The sequence below is a fragment of the Pangasianodon hypophthalmus genome, chromosome 8 (assembly GCF_027358585.1).
Source record: "Pangasianodon hypophthalmus isolate fPanHyp1 chromosome 8, fPanHyp1.pri, whole genome shotgun sequence".
Lineage (NCBI taxonomy): Eukaryota > Metazoa > Chordata > Actinopteri > Siluriformes > Pangasiidae > Pangasianodon > Pangasianodon hypophthalmus.
The window spans coordinates 7,101,188-7,122,102 of NC_069717.1; the positions used below are offsets into that span (position 1 = coordinate 7,101,188).

Here is a 20,915-nt window from a genome sequence, read left to right on the forward strand (position 1 = left end):
ACTGGCACAACTTTAACATCATCCACAGCTTTGCTAGACTTTCCTAAATAGTTCTGTGTAGACCTGCAGTATATTTAAATATAGCTCAGTTCTAAAGAGCTTTATTACCTTCATTTTCATATCCATGCTAATATTAGCTTCATTTCCATGCACTGTTTTGATATGAGACTTTAGGGACAGATTTTTTATTTCATAATCTACTTGTGTAACACATGACAAAAGAGGATTGTTTAAGAGGAAGGATTGTTATACTGTGAAATTAATTTGGAATGGTAACTTTGGGAGCATTAATAATGAAAATGAAAATTTTTCTCTCTTTATTTCTTTTATATTCTCTTTCCCTCATGACTCCTTTTCTATTTTTATCAGCAAACCGGTATTCTCCCTCTAAGAGAGTGCGTAACTCCATAGTCCCGATGAAATCGTCCTCTCAGGAGCTGCTGTCCCCTCAGAGGGAGGAGAGAACGGAGGACAGGGCTGAGAGACTAGTGGCAGCCCGAAGTCTTGCCAGTCTGGATGGACAAGGTGAGAAAACCCATCACCATGAATATATACCACTAATGGGCTCGTAAATTACAACAGCTTCAGAAAGGGATCAGTTAAAGCAAGGCTTCTCAAACTTTTTTGCAGCCAGGAACAACTATTCAAATATGGGGTACATTTTTCAAATATGTACTGTAATATTCAGATTATTTATTCAAGTCATAGAACTTTCCAACAATAGATCACATTAAGTACAAGTTGACATTATTTATAGGTCTATTTAATTTTGAGTTATGGAGGTTTGGATTAAATTCATTCCATTCAAGCAACCAGTCAAATAGATATAATAACTTTGATCATTGTGGACTCTGACTGACACCACTGTAACAAAAAAAAAATCACAGACCCCACTTTGAGGACCACTGGGTTAATTGATATGGTACTTCAAGAATATGTACAAATTATTTTCACATTTTTCTTGGTAGAGACTGCACCAGTCTAATACCCAGGATCACTATCCAGTTGATATCAGCAAAACGTGGTGGATTGGATATCAAAGAAAACATATTGCATATCGGTTCCTGTAACAAATAGAAAAGATTTGCATTGGATTTGGAAAAGAAATTTATTTTTCGAACAGGAAACGCTTGCGTTTAAAGAGAACCGATTGTTTTTTCTTTTGTTTGGATTGATTTTATTACATTTATACTTTATTATATTTATTATGTTTACAGTGTAAGTGATTTAAAAAAAAAAAATTAAAGCTTAGTAATTTTAAAAAAATTCAGAAAACTGCTGAATTATGAGCAAACAGACCGGAAAGAAGAACTTTAAACCACAAGTCCACAACCCTTAATATGACCTTTGCACTTTCAGCCCAGCCTACACTATATGTTAGAGTTGGCATGTAGTGTTGCTCGGTGCAGGCAGTGTTACTCATTAGTGTCTTCCAGAGCATGTTCAGAGGAAAGGTTAATAAAAATTTGCTCACATAAGTCTTATGTGGATGAGGTGCAGTTGTATAATATATGACTCAGTGAGTTTTATGACTAAAAAGGTCATACAGTATAACAGCAGAATTAAACCTTAAAATAAAGCCAAGCTGACTCAAAGATATAAAAGAAAAAAAAAATTATATGGAAAACAAGCTCAATTAGTATTTTTTTTAATTGTTATAGATTTTTTATAGAGATAAACAGAAAAAAGTTGGAATTTTAACTATAAAAGTAAATTATGGACTGTTCAGACTAGACATTTTGAGATTTCATGACATTGTCTATTTATTGTAGTTTGATTTTTTTGTATGTTATCAACATAGTTTAGATAGAACTTCCTAAATAAGGAAAACATTAAGCATGTGTTCCAACAAATACCTAAATCTTTCTGTTTAAGGAGTTATTCATTGTGTGCGACTCTAAATGAGTGCTTTATTAAAGACAAGTACTCTTGTTTGGTGAAACAGTTATTCTAATACTGCAAGACAGTTGATGTTGATGATAGTTGAACTTTAAGACATATATATATATATATATATATATATATATATATATATATATATATATATGTATGTATGTATGTATGTATGTATGTGTGTTGTGTGCAATGAGTGCCTAATTAGAGTGATCCAGAACAGCCTTTTCCAGTTAGATATTTTTTCCCCAATAATACAAAATGTCAACATTACTCAGCTCAGTTATAGCTAATAATTAACCTTTGACTGGCAGCGTAATTACAATATTATAATTATAGAACATTATAAATAATTTAACTTTTCCCCTCCCTTTTTTTCTCCCCAGTGTTTGGTTCTTATCAGCGACCTGACCTGGTCCCGATCACAACCACCTATGGGGAGCCTTCTTCAATGGCCACTACTACGTATGTCAGTGACAGATACCTGCCTGGCAGGTCAAACTATCGGTAATGCCCTATAAACATACACCCATTTATATACACACGCGTTGCGCAAGCATCCAGACACGCCATATCACTGAAATACCTTGAGCCAACACACACACCTGCCGGGTTCCCACCCTCGTCCCACTCCTGCCACATCAATCATCACCTCTGGCCTGTCTCGAAGAGGCCTATATTTAACATATGATGGAGTAGTAAGCCATGTCTCTAGACTACAAACCTCTAATCCCCTTGACGTTCTCTGTTCACTGTGTTTCCTCAGTAGCACTCAGTTCACGCACCATGTTTTGCTCTTTTCATCATTCGCCATGCACCTGTTTCCCAGGGAATTTGGTATCAAAACACCACCTGAATATTTCATTAGCAACCTAAGAGACCTAACAATATTGTGAAAGAGAATGTTACAAAAGACAGCATTTAGCACTAAGGCAACTAAGACCGCACTTGTATGGCAGTTGTGGTAAACAGGTACACTTCCTTTGTAACCTGTCACCTTGTCCACTAACACAATACAATGAAGGGATTATGTTGTGTTGGTGGACAAGGCGACAGTCTGGACCATAATAACATGGTGTCGATCTGCATGCATGATCCATTCAGAGGCAGAGGTGAATACAAGGTGACTTCAGTGCTTTTTTCTTTGTTCAAACAGCACACGTTCCAGTATAACGCGGAAAAATAAACATAAATCAAGAGCTATTATGCCACTGCAGTCAGTATGTGCTCTGTAAATATATGCACAGTAGTGTGTTTTGACTTGAGACAGGTTTACTTTAGTACACATTTGTGATGAATTTTAGACACAAAAACTAAACTTAAATTCTGAAGTGTGTTGTAACAGCAAGAAACCAGAAAGTGCAAAGTCCATTGTCCTGAAGACTTTCCTTGGTGGAAGACATTTTGGCTGACACTGGAGACTCCTTACAAAAATGTTAAATAAACATCTTATATAAAGTATCACCATATCAACAGTTATACTGTTAAGCTCCTGAAAATTACTCAACAAGTTCTGACCAGATCAGATTTGAGAATTCAACAGTGCTATGGTATAAAGTTTTAGCAAAATTTCAAACTCCACTAAATGCTACTATATTACTAGAGAAAACACATTTTGAAATCCTTTACCTGAGAATAATTGAGAAGATTCCACAGTGATTTGATTATTAAGAATAAATGTCACATTTACTGACTGGATTTTTTTTTTTTAAACATTGTGGAATCTAACAATTAATCATGATTACCTCAATTAATCCATTAATCCAGATCAGCACAAATACCATCAGTTCAGTCATGATGTACAGTACAACAGGTCAAGTTTGTGATTTCTGGAGGTGTTGGTGTGTAGTTATGTTCTGGATAACAATAAATTGGGCCAGGACAGACCTGGGTTAATGAACAGCCTCGATGAAAATTCTTGCAGTAGCACAATTCTAAATCCAAGAAGGAAAGAGGTCACTAGGTGCAGGCAATAAAAAGAATAAGCACATTTCTCAGCTGAAGTAGGTGACATGGTCAGGTGACTAAGGAAAAAAAACAGCACAAAGTGTCTTATTAAGGTGTTGAGCTTCAGTGCAATCTCCCATAGTTGTCAAACTGGACTGAGATCTGGTGTCTGTGAAGGTCCTCACATATGATTAACATAATTTTCATCCTCATTAAACATGGGGGCGGAGTCATGGAAGAGACCACTCCCTTCAGGATAGAAATTTGTATTATTTGTATTACAAAGAAGAACTTTGTATTATTTGGAGTGATTCTTCACTCATAGAGGACAAATGGGAGCCAAAGCAGGCCAGAAAAATATATTAATGCCCCCTACAGTGTAACTGAGCCTCTAGATTTTTCCTTTAATCTGTCACCCCTCTGAAACTAGGAAACAGAAGGTTTCAAGCATCAAGTTTCAAGTTTTATTTCACATATACAAATAGACACAGTATATTCATTGTAGTGAAATGTTTGGTACCAAGTTTCAGAGTTATGCTCACAGACAATAACAAGAACAAGATGCGATATATTATGAAGGTTTTTTTTTTTTGAGTATGTTCCTGGGGCAGAAATATGTGTAATGTCACTCATCAGCCCATTTATGATGTTGTTTTCTGTTTGAAATTATGTTACCTTGGGTTATTTTGCTGCTTTTGGAGTATGGACTACATTTATGATGTTCATCATTCTGGCTGCCTTCTTTGTAATGCTAATTTAAACAAATGAAAATATTGTGAATGCTTCTATTTCATGCTGGTGTATGTCTCTGACACAGATATCCCATCAACTCGTACTCTAACTTCAGGATGGAGGATAGCGCCATCTGTCTGACGTCTGAGCAAAGCACAGTGGACATGGACCGAGACGACGGCTCAGTGCTGGACGTTTACTTTGTAAGTATAAACTCTGACCTTCGGCTGTGTTTGCAACATTTTCTGATCCTTTGTTAAAGTAATTCATTAATATGTTACATTTCTGAATGAATTAAGATTCCAGATATTATGTTTTTACAACTGGCTTACTTAATCACATTAATATAATATCTCAGTGAATGGCAAATTGTCTGAAATACTCTTTCAATTCAAGCATGACCCATCAGTCAAGACATGTTCGGTACCCAAATCTTAAAAGTAATGGAAGCAAATTTACACTAATTAGCCAAACTCAGTTAAACAAGCATGACTCACAGCTACACTCATCTTACAAACTTTTGTTACTTACATTAGCTGTATGATACCATGACTGGGTTGCAATTTATCACTTGTAACACTTAAAAATGAAACAACATCGAATCTAAGACAGTATAAAGCTTTCTTTGTTGACAAAAGCTGCATTTTGCTCTTGAATGACTAAAAGGGTTGAAAGTAACAGGGTTGAGTATTTTGCATAGAATTAGCAAATACACAACTCCGTCTGTGTTAATGACCTGAGGACATGAAGGACATTCTAATGATTTATTTAAATTAATAATCTATAATCTATTGAATCTGTAATTTGAGTAACAAGGCTGTGTGTTCAAAGTGACCTGGTCAGTCAATATCACAATACCATTGAAAATAAAGGAAAAGATCAGATGACAGAGCATACTTTTCTTCTTCTCATGATCTTCACAAAATCTGGATGATACAACTTGAACATGTGACTTGTGGAACAGTCCAAATATTTCTTAGGGGTGAATGTATTCAGAGGGTTGAGTGAATGTTGTGGGACACTACAACTGTACAACTAGTAATATTTCTGCAGTATTTTAATGATAATATTTCAATGTAAAATGACGTTATAGTAGGCTGGGACAAGAAAACATGCAGACTTAGTGGTATAGACTTTATAGATTTTATTAAAATTTTAAGTTATTCATTTATTACAATTGTTGAATCACCCATATGTATTATCATTGTGGCTTCAGTACAAAGATTAAAAAGCAATATTTGGATGCAAAAGATGTCTCCTTTTATCAATTACAAATAAAGCTAAGAAGAATTTTTGTAAATGTAAATGAAACAAGTACAAAATTCAATACTATAAACTAATTTCTTTTCCATTTCCTTTTGTTTTGTTTCCGTATTGCAGTAAGGAGACATGTGATGAACATTATCGTCTTCCTCATCACTTTTCATCACACACTCTGGACACTTCTCGTCCAGGATACACACCAGAATTTCAGAACTGACTGCTGCTGTTGAAAGACTGGACATCTGCCATTATCATGTGGCTGATAGGAAAGGAAATGAGATGTTTTATATGTGCCATGACATTATAGCAGGAGAGGTGGTGTTTCACGGCTGCAAAGAGGCGAGTAGGCCTGAGTCTGCAGCCTGGGGCCAAAGTATCTACAATCATCAAGTAGTGTGTGTGTGTGACTTATTGTGGAAAAAACACGCTTCTCACAGGTCAAAGACTGCTTTGTTTAGATCAGTTTTTGTGTGTTTGCAGCTTTTTAGCTCTTTTGCACCCAAGCAACACACAAACAGCAGATCGTTCACAACTTGATTAATGAAAACTCATCATCAGGTTTTGAGATGCAAAAGTGTCATACAGAGATGATTGCCTTTGTTTATATCGCTGTGATATCTAGTAGACTAGATTAAAAAGTAGTTCAATTCTGAATGTTTAGCTTTTAATGCACAATACGAAGGATTTTCTCAGTATGTCAGAGAAATGAATGATATTCTCAACTGAATTTGAAAGACAAAAAAATTTGTCCTTTTATAATTATAACACCAAAAAATGACTTACATGTTCATGCCATGAGTGGTGTTTGATGATAAGTCTAAGTTTATATCAGTCCTGGATTATACGCAAAGTCAGGCATATTTCAGTTTAAACATGTAAATGTGTGAGTTTGTGTGCAGTAGATGTTCAAAGATGAAGGACTTTTGATAGATACAATGTAGATCCACAGAGAATATTTTGTGAAGGGTGGGGAGTGTTTCATATCTGTGAATCTGTTCCGTTAGGAGATATATTTCATATTGAAGCATCCTGTTACGTGCTTTATATTATTTGACAGTGTGCTTCTGTTTTACACAGAGAAATGTTTAACGAGTGATCCGTATAAAAATAGTCTTTTGAATATCATTATTGCACCTTTGTAGATTATAATTTATGAAACTGCTTTCAATAAACACTGTATATTGTACAGGTTTGGTCGTGAATTTTTGCTTGCATCATGAATCTGCTTCTGAGTGACATCATCATTAAATCGTGTGTTAAATCTAGCCCTGTTTAACCAGTCGCCATTTTCCATTTTTAAAGCTCTATATGGGATTGTAAATAGTAGGAATGACAGTTAACCAGATTCTAATGTTGATAGAAGAGTCTGATGAAAACTTGAAGAGTATGCCTTTTTTTTTTTGGAGTACTGTGATGCAAAAATATTTGTAAATGCTCAGTCATAAAGAAAATAGAGCTGCAGAAAAGGGAACTAAAATGTAAATGAAGGGATACAGAGCATGGATAGTCTGCTAGCTGATCTTCTAATAATTTTTTTTTTTTACAATATAGCAGTTAAAATATGACAAAGAGCACAGGGAAACGAGACAAATATGTATTTTAGCATACTGTAAGTTGCAGATAAGTTGCAAGGTTGCCAACTCTTAAGCTTTCAGATCCTGTCTCTCATTCTACCCAAGCACATCTGAAACACAATGAATCACAAAAAGACCTCACATCAGAAGAGACAAAATAAGTCAGTCATAAGAAACTGCTGACTGGCAAACTCCAATGAGCACAAAATCTTTGTCGACATTAATACAGTATCCAGATTTTGCCCAGAGTGAAAATTTTAAATATGCCTTTGCAAAGACATTTATATTTCACATTTGGTGTATGCATTTATCCAAAGTGACTTGCACTTGAGCAGTTAAGAGCCTTGCTGGGATTTGAACTCACAACCTTCCATTCGTTAGCACCAAATCTTAACCACTGAATCACCACTGACTGACATTGAAAGGGTTGATTTTGGGGTCAAATACAAGCCATTATACTTTATAAGGCAGACCAGAATCAACCAAAAATAGCCTATTAATAACAGAAAATTTGAGAGCATGAGCTACAGTCACTATCCATAAATACAAAGAGAAGCAGAAAATAATGTCTAAAAATTCAGAGACCTAGATCACAGATAGGGGGTGTACTAGTGAAGCCACTGCTTCACACATAGAAGTAGGTATCCCCCATAGAAAAGCATTGATTTTTACTCATTTTTCTGTTTTTACATTACTTATTCAGAGAACAACATCTGCTTTTTTTTTTTTAATACAATTTATTTAGTTATTTTATTAAGCAGGTTTTTTGGGGGGAGGGGTGTCAGGTTTTGGAGGGTTTTCTTTTTAAGGAAAAAAATGTGATCGTTCAAAATTAACATGCAAAATAGCTAAAGTGGTCTACTATTTATATAACACGCATTTTTTTTTATTATAGCATGCACACATTTTTATGCATACCATACCAACAAGGATGAATGTGATGGCACTTAAAATGCAGAATACCGCAAATTTAAACTATGGAAAATGAGTCTATTATATTATTTAAAAACTACTGCATTGTTTCAAATGGTAGTGAAGACAATTTAACTTGAGTTATTCACTACTATGTGCTGAGAGGTAAGACTGCTGTAGACAGCTGTGTGTCAGCATGAGTCTCTCCAAAATGAGAAGACTGAAAGTCAGTAGTAAGAATTAATCTGAATGTCACTTTCAGTTAAACTGAACTGAGAAATATCTGAGCTCTTTACCAACATGTGCTTGACAAAAGTGGTGAATATGGGGACTTTTTTCATGACAAAAATAAAAGGGATAAACATTGCTGATTTGTTGAAATAATAACATGTCTCTTGTGCTTTATTACTGAATCTATAGTAGCTTTTGTTAACAATAGTTTTTTCATCTCGCATTTTCTCTCATTAGGTCCATTTGAACTCAGATGATATTTGGCAAACTTGGTTCCAAATGTAATTGAGGATAATTTCTTTTGAAGATGCTCAGTAATTTTACTTTAAGACACATCTGATTGACTCTGATTGATTATATCAGATTTATTTGTCCCTGTCTGTAAAGACAATTCTTGTAAATATGTAATAATCTACTGTATATTTTACTGAACTAAACTTCCATCAAGCAATGATATGTTGAAAAAGCTGCTACTGTAGGATGTATGTAGGGGTTTGAGAGGGAAAAGAGTCCAGGGAAAAAATATTGTATCATAACAGAACTCCAAATCTTATGCAACACTAGAGCAACATGGTGATGTATTGTTTCTGCAGCAGTGCACAAATAAACTGGGGGAATGATGGAAAAGGAGAATGTTTCAGTATTTGGCAGAGTTGCTCCTCTTTGAACTTCTAACAGATACAATCAGCTGAGCAGACAGCTGAGAAATACACTGGAAATGTTTCTGGGGAGCCCAGTGACAGCGGATTAAACTTAAAATTCATGATGTGTAAACATATCTGCTGCAATTGACAAGATCGTCAGGATTGTTCCAGAACGTTGCGGACTGCACTCTTGCAGGTATCAGCACCTTCCCCCACTTGAACGTCTTCCTTCCTGTGAGATCTCACAAGTTAGAGAAACTACTAGACTGTCCCAGCTGTCAGGGGCCGTAGCCCCCCACCCTTCTCACCCCTGCCACCGAAGGGGTAGTAACATGTGCTCCTGATTGCTCAGCTGTCACACCTAAACCCTAAATAGACTATATCTGGGACGGTCCAATTCTTACTCAATGGGGGTGGACTGGCATCCATGTTTCCCTTTCCAAATATTCATTATGACAATATCATGATTATCTTCTGGTCTAATTGATTAAGTACTCGAGAATAAATACAAGCAGTGCTCCACTTTCAAAGCTGATGTTTCTCAACAAGTGGGTTGGGTGGCGTTTGTGGAGGTCTCCCCCATTGAGGGGGTGGTTTAGGCCTCCATCCCGGTTGTGTATCACGTCACATAGAGATAAATATAAATGCCACTTGGAGGTCTGTTGCTCTAAGAGTAAAAACGCCTAAAGAGTGCTGCAAGCAAGCACATGGTCAGCCATTGCTGATTTGACTTTGACTACAGGAAACTACAGACACCAAAAACGTAACGGTATGTGGCTAAACTGATGTATTTCGCAGGTTGGTTTGTTTTTATTTGTTCTATCTGTAGAGGTGGAATGGAGAATAGGGTGATAGCTTATCTTTAGGATAATAGACAATGCAGTCTGTGCTATAAGCTCATGTGATGGTAAAGCCTCCCAGGAGGCCAAAGTTTTGCCCAAATATGGTGTGAGGGTAGGGCATTTAAAGTTTGAGATAACAGGCTGTCTGGCCATTTGCTAAAAAGATTTGAGAAACGGAAGCAAAAGGTAAGTACTGTCACTGAAACATAGCATATTTTATGTGATTTATTTATATACTTTAGTATTTTTGTTGAACTGGCAGGTTTGAATGAAAAGTTTTTAATACATGCTTATGCAATTTTTATAGACATGTACATAATTTATGCAGTACATGTGATTGGTACTATTTTATATGGTTTAAAGAATGGAAGGTCTTCACATTTACACATTTACATTATATTATTTTTTGTATTTCAAGGGTAAAACCTATATCTTTAAATTATCCAGGAATGTTCCTGGATTTTCTCAGTCATTTATATAGTAACAAGGCTGAATTCACTTTTTACTCACATAGACTCTTTCTAGTATTTATGGGATGTATTGAAGATCACAGAAATATATACCATATAAACCTGTCTTAATGCATTCAGATGGGAGAGATGGGAGACCCAGTCCAGCTGAAAGAGGAAGGCAACAAGCACTTCCAGGCAGGAGAGATTGACAAAGCCATCGAGTGCTACACAAAAGCCATCAAAGTCTGCAAGGACAAAAATGCACAGGCTGTCATCTACAGAAACAGAGCTGCCTGTTTCCTAAAGAAGGTATTTGACAAAATTCTAATGACAACTCTTCAGCAGATAAATATATGACCTGTTTTAGATATCTGAACCTGTGTTTCACATCTTAGGAAAATTATTCCAATGCTGCTTCAGATGCCTCCAAAGGTAAAAGGTCCTAAATTAAGCTATACATCAACCATGTTTACAAAAAAATGTTAATATGCTAAGATTCTTAGCTTGTTTGTCTTCATTATATTTTATTTTGTGGCTGCAGCCATAGACGTGGATGCTTCTGACATCAAAGCTCTCTACAGAAGATGTCAAGCCTTAGAGAAACTGGGGAAACTGGACATGGCCTTTAAAGATGTCCAGAGATGTGCAACACTGGAACCTAAAAATAAAACTTTTCTGGAGACTCTCAGGAGACTTGGAGCTCAGATCCAACAAAAGGTTAGACTTCCCTACTTGCTGTAGTTGGTAGAAACTAGACTGGCCATTTTTAGTAAATGTCATTAATTGGAATATGCACACCACAAAAATATTGTTCTGTATGCATTTAACAAACCAAGCAGTCAATAAGAAACTTCTCATGAGGTGGCTAAGGTTTCTTGAAGGTGGTCAGGGTGTTTTCTGGAATGACATATTGAGAATCTTTTTTTTTTTTTGATGGTTTAATGAAATAATTTCTCCCACAGCTGAAGACCACCTTCTCCACAGACTCTAGAGTGCAGAATATGTTTGACATCTTGCTGAGTGATGAAGCAGATAAAGATAAGAAAGAAAAGGTGGGAAAGCATTTTTCTCAGTCCTTTATGCCGCCACCTGTTGATAACTATTTGAAATTGTTTCTATGAATTGTAACTCCTTATGGTTGGTCTACTTCAGGCGGCTAACAACCTGATTGTCCTGGCTCGAGAAGATGCTGGCTCGGAGAGAATCTTCCAGAACAATGGAGTGGCTCTGCTCGTGCAGCTCATCGAGACTGGGAATGTTGAGATGATCCTGGCTGCCATCCGGACCTTGTCTGGAATGTGTACAGGCCACCGAGCCAGGGTAAGTGACAGCATTGGCAGGGTGAATATGCTGGAAACATGCCTAATATTTAATATTGATATAAGCTTTATGAGAAGAAATATCACATCTTAATTGGCACATCTCTTGTGCCAATTTTTAAGGGCCCATCAGCAGGTCCAAACTTATATCTAAATAATTATATACCATTCTCAATAGTGTCACTGTAAATACATAATAATGTACTGTACTACTGAACAATGTAGTTTAAGAATAATTGAATAATAAGCTAGGACCTTTGGGCTAATCATGTTGTGTTCTTGTAAATACAGGCCACTGCCATCATCCACATGGTAGGAATTGACAAGCTGTGTAGTATTATGGCCATGGATAATGAGGAGATCGCTCTGGCAGCCTGCAACTTATTCCAGGCCATTTATGACTCCCTGTCTGGGGCGGACAACAGGGTTTATGGGAAAGAGGAGGCCCTTGTGCTTGGTAAGAGAAATATTTGCTTCTAACTATTTGTAGTGGCTCTAAGTAGTTGAGTAATTATATTTCATTACTATACTTAACCATCATGGGACCCTGGAGGACTAGCGGTTAGGCCTAGGCGCTCTCACCACTCCAGCCTAATTAAAAAATGACTGTCAATGACGGATTTGGACAGAACAAAAATTCCAAAGATACGCCGATAATGATAATACCTGAAATATGTAGCTTTCTTTTTCATTTCAACTGTTATTTAGTAACTACATTTAAAACATCAAAATATATCCATAGCCAACCATTTGTAAAGATACCACAACCAATTATCTTTGCCATGGACTGGCCATTAGTCTATCTTGCTCTTCATAAATCAAAGTTACTTTACTAAAAAACAAAAAGAATCAGATTGCATGGAAAATACAGGCAAATTCAAATAAGCAAGGTGCATGGGTTGGATTTTGTTTCATTTTCTATGAACTGTAAGGAAAGCTCAGCCTGTAGCTATACTTTTAACAATCATAACTTTTCATATAAACTTTTAATTCAATAAAATTTAATTTATTCACTTAATATAACTAGTTTTTATTTTTTCCTGATCTATGATTTCATTAGAATCCTGATTCTAAGAAGTGTTTCATGAAATGCCATGTCAGGTTTTTTTTTTTTGAATGTCTACCCTAAGATGGTATTTGGTGGTTTTCCTGATACTCAGTGCTTTTATTGGGTACAGTATAATCAATAAAATGGGAATTTCCCACTTTCTTATTTTTTTCCAAAAGACTCAAACAAGGATCTAAAGACTATTCTGCTCAAACTGCTGGACATGATTGTCAGTAAGAACGTATCAGGACATGGACGAGACCAGGCTCTTAACCTGCTTAGTAGAAATGTGCCCAGAAAGGACAAGAAAGATCCGGATCACTCCAAGGCCCTGTTTACAGTCGATCATGGTTAGTACTAAATAATAGAGTGAGCTGGATAACATGAATGAATGGTAATGTCTTGGTCTTAATATGGCTATGTAAATTCTCCAACCCAGGCCTGAAGAAGATTCTAAAGGTGTGTGGTCAGGTGCCTGAGCTGCCCGATCAGTTGCCCATGACAGAGAATACGCAGCTTATTGCCAGTGTGCTTCTTAACAAGCTCTATGATGATCTGCGATGCGATCCTGAGAGGGACAACTACAGAGATATCTGTGATGATTACATCAAGTGAGTTGAATCTAGTGTAAAAATGCTGTCATCATGTATATATATATATATATATATATTATTCATGTTGCTTATCCAAATAAACATTTGTCTCCTGTCTACAGGAGCAAATTTGATCCCAACGACATGGACAAAAACATCCATGCCATGAACGCTTTGTCAGGCTTGATGCAGGGGCCCTACGAAGTGGGAAACATGCTTGTGGGTCGTCAGGGAGTGATGGAAATGATGGTCGCTCTGTGTGGGTCTGAGCGAGAGGTGGATCAGCTTGTGGCCATAGAAGCTCTCATTCACGCCTCCACCAAAATGAGCAGAGCTTCCTTCATCATCACTAATGGTGTGTCTTTGCTTAAGGACATCTACAAGAAGACCAATAATGAGAGGATCAAGATCAGAGCACTTGTGGTAAAGCTGCTTTCTGAACTAGTGTTTGAAATGATCTTTGGTCAGATCTGGGATTTGTACCTATTTATGCTCAATTTGGATTGTCAGCAGCTCTGACAATAGTTCAGCTGCAAGATTTATATTAATGCACTCCTTCTAATACATCATCATTTATATAGTAATGACTTACACAGGGTCTTGTATGGGTGATGCTGCACATAAATAGATTTTTTTTTTAAATGTGTAATAGGGTGCGTGATATCGTGAAGTTTTCTCCGGGGAGACTATTTATTTAGAATTTTTGGAAGGAGTGGCCAGTGTCAGCACTTTGTAACACTTTGTAACAGCTGTAATTTTAAGTTTTCTGACACTACAACATGATAAGCTGTGTTTTATTAATAAGCTGTGTCTTATTATAGAGAAAAAAAGAGAGGCTGGTGAGGGAATGACAGTTCATAGCTGCTATAACATAATTGATAACAGGAATTCGTTTCATGCACATTCCACAAAATTGAACATAACGATAAACAGATAAAATGTCAGTCGTCAAATGTCATGTCAGTCTTTAATAAATTAAAATTAAAAAGCACTGGCATACAAGCAGTATGCAAGGAATAAAACACTTCAGGTCATGCTGTCATTGTAAAACTTTGGGGTGGTAATGATAAATTTGCTTCATGTCAGGCCACAGCACACCATGCAGTTGTTGATTGTTTTCCCATAACAGCACCTCCCGGCACAAGTGTTATTCCTTACTTAGTGCATGTATGGTCTATTCCTTGATAATTATACAACAGAACTTCATGTGCAACCTGAACTGTAGATTATATAGACACCATTTGTATACAAACACATTCATTTTCTACAGATGATAGCTTATGTAATCACAGAATACAATCCATTAGACCAGTAAATGCTGCATAAATGTACTCCCACTGTGTTGAATCGTATTATAACGTTCATTTGGTCCCTAAATATAATTGTGTATTCTTTCTCTGCAGGGTTTGTGTAAACTGGGCTCAGCTGGAGGTGATGATTATAGCATGAGACAGTTCGCTGAGGGCTCCACTGAAAAACTGGCCAAGCAGTGCAGAAAGTAAGTGCCCTGTTTTCAGGAAATGTCAGTGTAATTATTCAGCGATAGACATGTTTGTATTAGAGCTTTTATAAAGCATGTTTTGAAGCTTAATAATAACTATATTATCAAACACTTGATTTCAGATGGCTATGTAACCCCACTCTTGACGTTCGCTCAAGAAAATGGGCGATTGAGGGTTTAGCATACCTGACCAATGATGCTGACGTAAAAGATGACTTTGTTGAGGACGAGCCAGCCATGAGAGCCATGTTTGAGCTTGCCAAGGTAGGAGAGGACTAAAAACAATTTCTGTATTCATTTCAAATAGAAGAGATGAGATGACTTGTAAGACAACTGATTCAACACTGTGTTTTTCTTCATGCATTAGACAGAATTGTGCACAGTTATATCTAAAAATTCTAATGAAATAATGATTTTAATTTCTTCTTATAGTCCAAAGATAAAACCATCCTGTATGCTGTCGCCTGTACACTGGTGAACTGCACCAACAGTTATGAAAAGAAAGAGATCATCCCTGAGTTGGTGCAGTTGGCCAAATTCTCCAAGCAGCACGTCCCTGAGCAGCACCCAAAGGTAATGAACACACAATGCTGGTTTAAAATGACCAAGTAGCTGTGATAATTACGTAAATAGAATCTGATAAGGTTTGCACAGAGGCTTGGGAAAACCATTCCCCTAGTGAAATGTTGACATTTTCTACTAGGCTTTATATTCTGACAACTACAGGGTTTCTTGAACTGAAATGTTTCTCTTGTGCATTTATCTAAACCACAAATAAAGTGTTAGCATTTAAAAGTCTGATTACCCCCAAAGGTGAAAAGGGAGAAAAATACGTTTGAAGGTTACAGTCCAAATGGGGCACAGGAGCAATCCAGACAGTTTGACAGCCGGTATCTGATTACAATCTGAATTGATTAGACTTATGACTGTTTCGCTATGGCAAATTGATCAAAGTGTGATATTCGCTGTGTGAAGAAATCACATGAAGCTAAGTTAGACATGTTTAGGGAGACTAAGTGTTTTTAACCACCAAGTTTATTAAACTGGCTTCTTACACAACATGATGTTTCCCAATTTTTCGTCCTTTTGGCTGTCTGCCAGAATTCACGGACACTGATATCCAACAGGTTTTCCCAGATCACTATGCAGATGTCCTGTTATGTCATCAACATAATGTACTGTAGCTTTAAGCAGCTTTAGGTGTTATTTGGTTCGAGCAACAGCACACTGAAACATACTATTTTAATCTCAGGACAAGAAGGACTTCATTGAGAGTAGAGTGAAAAAGCTCTTGAAAGCTGGAGTGATATCAGCACTTGCAGTCATGGTCAAAGCAGACAGTTCCATTTTGACTGATCAAACCAAGGAAATGCTTGCAAGGTAAGGATTCAAACTTTGCTTTGTCCATGTGGTTCAAGATGATCTGACATACTCTATGGGAGCACATCTTCCTTAAGGCAACACAAGTCAACATTTCACTACTTTTTCCATTATTAGGGTGTTCCTTGCTTTGGCTGATGATCCAAAAGATCGTGGAACAATTGTTGCCCAAGGTGGCGGAAAGGTAAAAGAAGAAATATCTAACCTTGGGTCTAATGCTGCTTAAGTAAACCTTGTGTTCAAACATGTTTCTTGACTTTTGGGTTTACTTGGCACAGGCTCTGATTCCTTTGGCCCTTGAGGGAACAGACACTGGGAAAATAAAGGCCTCCCATGCACTGGCTAAGATTGCCGCCGTCTCCAACCCTGAGATTGCCTTCCCTGGTGAGAGGGTAAGAACATCTTACACTTTTTACTGCTATAGCAATGTGGAAAGACTTGATGGTAAATCAAAACAGGTACCTGGGCTTTAATGACATTTCTTTTCACTATTTTTCTCTTGCTTTCTCCCAGATATATGAAGTTGTACGACCACTGGTGTCCCTGCTGAACACAGAAAGAGACGGCATTCAGAACTATGAGTCGTTAGTGAGTCTCACTAATTTGGCTGCACTAAATGACAAGCTTCGGTGAGTACTATACATTACAAATTCTCAAAATTCCTGTCCTCACCTTTGTTTGAAATAACCAGTTCTGCTTTTGTTCTTGTCTCAGAATGAAAATCCTGAAGGAGAAGGCTCTTCCAGAGATTGAGAACTACATGTTTGAGGAGCATGAGCAAATCAGACAGGCTGCTACAGAATGCATGTGCAATCTTGTGTGCTGTAAACAGGTGAGGAAGAACATTTGGTAGCACAGACAGGAATTGATCCTGTATCTAACCTGATGTCTAAAGTGCTGGCACTTCAGAAAATAGTGAAAGATGTATAATCTTGTCTTGCCAGGTTCAGGAGAGGTATCTGGAGGATGGTAATGACAAGCTGAAGCTCCTCCTACTGCTTTGTGGTGAGGATGATGAAAAGCTACAGATAGCAGCAGCTGGTGGATTGGCCATGATCACGGCAGCGGAGAAGAAGCTGTGTGTCAAGTTGACCAAAGTGGTATGTACAATGACCCATGTAAACCAGACTTTGGGCTTGGGTGACATAGGTGGCAGTAAAAATAGGTCATCTAGAAAAGTGGGGTCTATGAGACATAGCCAGGGGATCCTTGATTTTTACATTTTATTCATTTTACTGTGCTGGAAATGACAACTTAACATTATCAAAGTTATATTATTTACTGAGTTTTTTAATTAGCCTTTTAATTGATTACTTGAATTAAAGGGGTTGAATAGTGCTAGTCACTTCTTCTGCAGCTATTATGTATACTAAGCATTATTTGTGATACAACTTTAAGGTGTCCAAAACAGACCTTAACTGTTTAACTGAGCAATTTATTGCAAGAAAAAAATAACATACAAATGGGAATGTTAACCATTGTCTAAATGGTAGAAGCCATTAATCCATCAGTGACAGTCTTGATGATTCACTGCTCTGTTTCTTCTTTGTTAAACTTTAAATGGCAGACTGATCAGTGGCTTGAGATCCTCCAGAGGCTGTGCATCCATGACAATCCTCAAATCCAGCACCGAGGCATTGTGGTTATCTTCAACATGATGGAAGCTGATGCAGAGTTGGCTAAGAAGCTAATGGGGACTGAGATACTGGAGATCCTTACCTATGTTGCCAAGATGGAGGACAATCCCAAGAAACAGGGGGGAATTGATGCAGCACGTGCATGCCTGTCCAAAGCCATGGATCTTGGACATATCAAGCCTTTCACACAATAAGACAGGAAGAAAATTGATTCATTGGGATTTGTAATTATTAATAGTGGCAGACTTTGTGCCTTTGAGCAGTGGCATGTATAGGTTTTTAGACATGGGGCGGCAAAGAGGAAGGCAGGGGCACAAAAAAGCGGGTTTTTTACTGTATGATTATAACAGTCTTTTAAGATTATAAATTGTCACACTGCACGAGACAATCCCAATAAATTCTTGGTTAAATTCCATAGCAGACTGTGGGATAATGCGTTCTCCATGTCAGATTATATGATGAAGATCCTCTAACGATAGACCCGTGATTACAGAAAATTACTGTGTTCTGCTTATGTTATCGCTTAGTGTGATCGGGCTCCTGAAAAAATGGGGTTGCATAAACAGAAACATTCTTTAAATTGAGCTTGAGGAAATAAGAATTATTTTCTGTCCATTAGTGTATCTGTAGCTGTCCTGTGAGTTTTGTGTCATCTTATTGGTAGCTTTTAGACAAACGTACTGATTCTGCCAGAACTTCACGTTATCTTATTCGCGTTGTATTTTCCTTCACAGTGGCACTAAATCTGCCGATGGTGAATATGCCTCATTATGGGTTTTAAGACTGCATATCTCAACATAAGACCAAAGAATTCTTTTTCAATGTGAGATTTTTGGTTGTGGCAGTAGAACTGGGCCAATAATCATACAGCGTAAAGCCGTCTTAGCTAGACATATCAAGCCTTTCACACAATAAGACAGGAAGAAAATTGATTCATTGGGATTTGTAATTATTAATAGTGGCAGACTTTGTGCCTTTGAGCAGTGGCATGTATAGGTTTTTAGACATGGGGCGGCAAAGAGGAAGGCAGGGGCACAAAAAAGCGGGTTTTTTACTGTATGATTATAACAGTCTTTTAAGATTATAAATTGTCACACTGCATGAGACAATCCCAATAAATTCTTGGTTAAATTCCATAGCAGACTGTGGGATAATGCGTTCTCCATGTCAGATTATATGATGAAGATCCTCTAACGATAGACCCGTGATTACAGAAAATTACTGTGTTCTGCTTATGTTATCGCTTAGTGTGATCGGGCTCCTGAAAAAATGGGGTTGCATAAACAGAAACATTCTTTAAATTGAGCTTGAGGAAATAAGAATTATTTTCTGTCCATTAGTGTATCTGTAGCTGTCCTGTGAGTTTTGTGTCATCTTATTGGTAGCTTTTAGACAAACATACTGATTCTGCCAGAACTTCACGTTATCTTATTCGCGTTGTATTTTCCTTCACAGTGGCACTAAATCTGCCGATGGTGAATATGCCTCATTATGGGTTTTAAGACTGCATATCTCAACATAAGACCAAAGAATTCTTTTTCAATGTGAGATTTTTGGTTGTGGCAGTAGAACTGGGCCAATAATCATACAGCGTAAAGCCGTCTTAAGTGGTGACCACCTAGTTATGTATAGGCCATTGTTATGTTTGCAGAATATCTGATTTCCTCCTTAGTTTGCCATATAACATTACTGTAGTGGCTTCATAGTCACTATATATTGTCCATAAGGGATTTGGCTTTCAGTTACAAAAGATATTATTTTACTAGATATAAGTCTGCATTAATTGAGTAATAGAGCTTTCGGGTTAGAGTTAGACCTATTTCTAGGGTAGCAGCTGCCACCCTGTGGCACCCCTGAGGCCATGCCCCTGCCTCTGAGACTGCTCTGCTTTCTGGGAAAGTGGAAGTATTAGGAAGCCTCTGACAGGAAATATTATGTCGATAATGCATGAATTTTTAGGGTTTTTCTGTGGTCACTGTTTTAACTGCTTTAATTTGGTTTATTTTTTATTTTAAGTCACTAAGTTCTATGTATTTGACTTATATGTTTATTAAAAAACTATACAGATTTTTGAAAAAAAGCGAGTGTGATTTGTGCATCTTTTTCACTGCATCAGTACAGTACAGTTTGGTACAGTACAGTTCAGTACAGTACAGATCGGTACAGTTCAGTTCAGTTCAGTACATCAGTACAGCTCAGTTCAGTACAGTTCAGTACAGTTCAGTAGAGTATATCAGTTCAGTTCAGTACAGTAGAGTATATCAGTTCAGTTCAGTTCAGTTCAGTACAGTTCAGTACAGTACTTCAGTACAGTTCAGTAGAGTATATCAGTTCAGTTCAGTACAGTACAGTTCAGTACAGTACAGTACGCCAGTACAGTTCAGTACAGTATAGTACATCAGTACAGTTCAGTTCAGTACAGTTCAGTAGAGTATATCCGTTCAGTTCAGTACAGTACAGTTCAGTACAGTTCAGTACAATAGAGTACTTCAGTACAGTTCAGTTCAGTACAGTACATCAGTACAGTTCAGTTCAGTACAGTTCAGTAGAGTATAGCAGTTCAGTTCAGTACAGTTCAGTTCAGTACAGTTCAGTAGAGTATATCAGTTCAGTTCAGTACAGTACAGTTCAGTACAGTTCAGTACAGTACAGTACATCAGTACAGTTCAGTTCAGTACAGTTCAGTACAATAGAGTACTTCAGTACAGTTCAGTTCAGTACAGTACATCAGTACAGTTCAGTTCAGTACAGTTCAGTAGAGTATATCAGTTCAGTTCAGTACAGTACAGTTCAGTACAGTTCAGTACAATAGAGTACTTCAGTACAGTTCAGTTCAGTACAGTACATCAGTACAGTTCAGTTCAGTACAGTTCAGTAGAGTATAGCAGTTCAGTTCAGTACAGTTCAGTTCAGTACAGTTCAGTAGAGTATATCAGTTCAGTTCAGT

General features: G+C 37.2%; 2 protein-coding genes across 7 annotated transcripts in view; both read left to right on the forward strand.

Annotated features, from left to right (window-relative positions):
- The window catches only part of pip5k1bb (phosphatidylinositol-4-phosphate 5-kinase, type I, beta b), a 48,812-nt gene extending 41,791 nt beyond the window's left edge, over positions 1-7,021 (forward strand). For all 4 annotated transcript variants that reach the window (XM_053236221.1, XM_053236220.1, XM_053236222.1 and 1 more), the window contains 4 exons: positions 370-525; positions 2,280-2,400; positions 4,658-4,775; positions 5,953-7,021. In XM_053236221.1, the coding sequence (XP_053092196.1) occupies positions 370-525; positions 2,280-2,400; positions 4,658-4,775; positions 5,953-5,955 (398 nt within the window). In that variant the 3' untranslated portion in view covers positions 5,956-7,021. The remainder of the gene's footprint in view (positions 1-369; positions 526-2,279; positions 2,401-4,657; positions 4,776-5,952) is intronic.
- A 2,796-nt stretch (positions 7,022-9,817) lies between these two features.
- unc45b (unc-45 myosin chaperone B) lies at positions 9,818-20,046 on the forward strand. 3 transcript variants are annotated; one of them, XM_026928010.3, is made up of 20 exons: positions 9,818-9,965; positions 10,629-10,799; positions 10,886-10,922; positions 11,032-11,207; positions 11,453-11,542; positions 11,643-11,810; positions 12,101-12,266; positions 13,037-13,207; positions 13,297-13,468; positions 13,573-13,873; positions 14,854-14,948; positions 15,074-15,215; positions 15,384-15,524; positions 16,204-16,331; positions 16,449-16,515; positions 16,610-16,723; positions 16,845-16,960; positions 17,046-17,163; positions 17,276-17,431; positions 17,899-20,045. In XM_026928010.3, the coding sequence occupies exons 2-20, from the start codon at positions 10,629-10,631 to the stop codon at positions 18,160-18,162; spliced, it is 2,793 nt and encodes a 930-aa protein (XP_026783811.2). In that variant the 5' UTR covers positions 9,818-9,965; the 3' UTR covers positions 18,163-20,045. The 3 variants fall into 3 exon arrangements, with proteins under 3 accessions (XP_026783811.2, XP_053092192.1, XP_034162437.1); XM_053236217.1 differs by lacking the exon at positions 9,818-9,965 and adding an exon at positions 9,971-9,994 and having other exon boundaries at positions 17,899-20,046; XM_034306546.2 differs by lacking the exon at positions 9,818-9,965 and adding an exon at positions 10,030-10,224 and having other exon boundaries at positions 17,899-20,046.
- Positions 20,047-20,915: the final 869 nt, after the last annotated feature.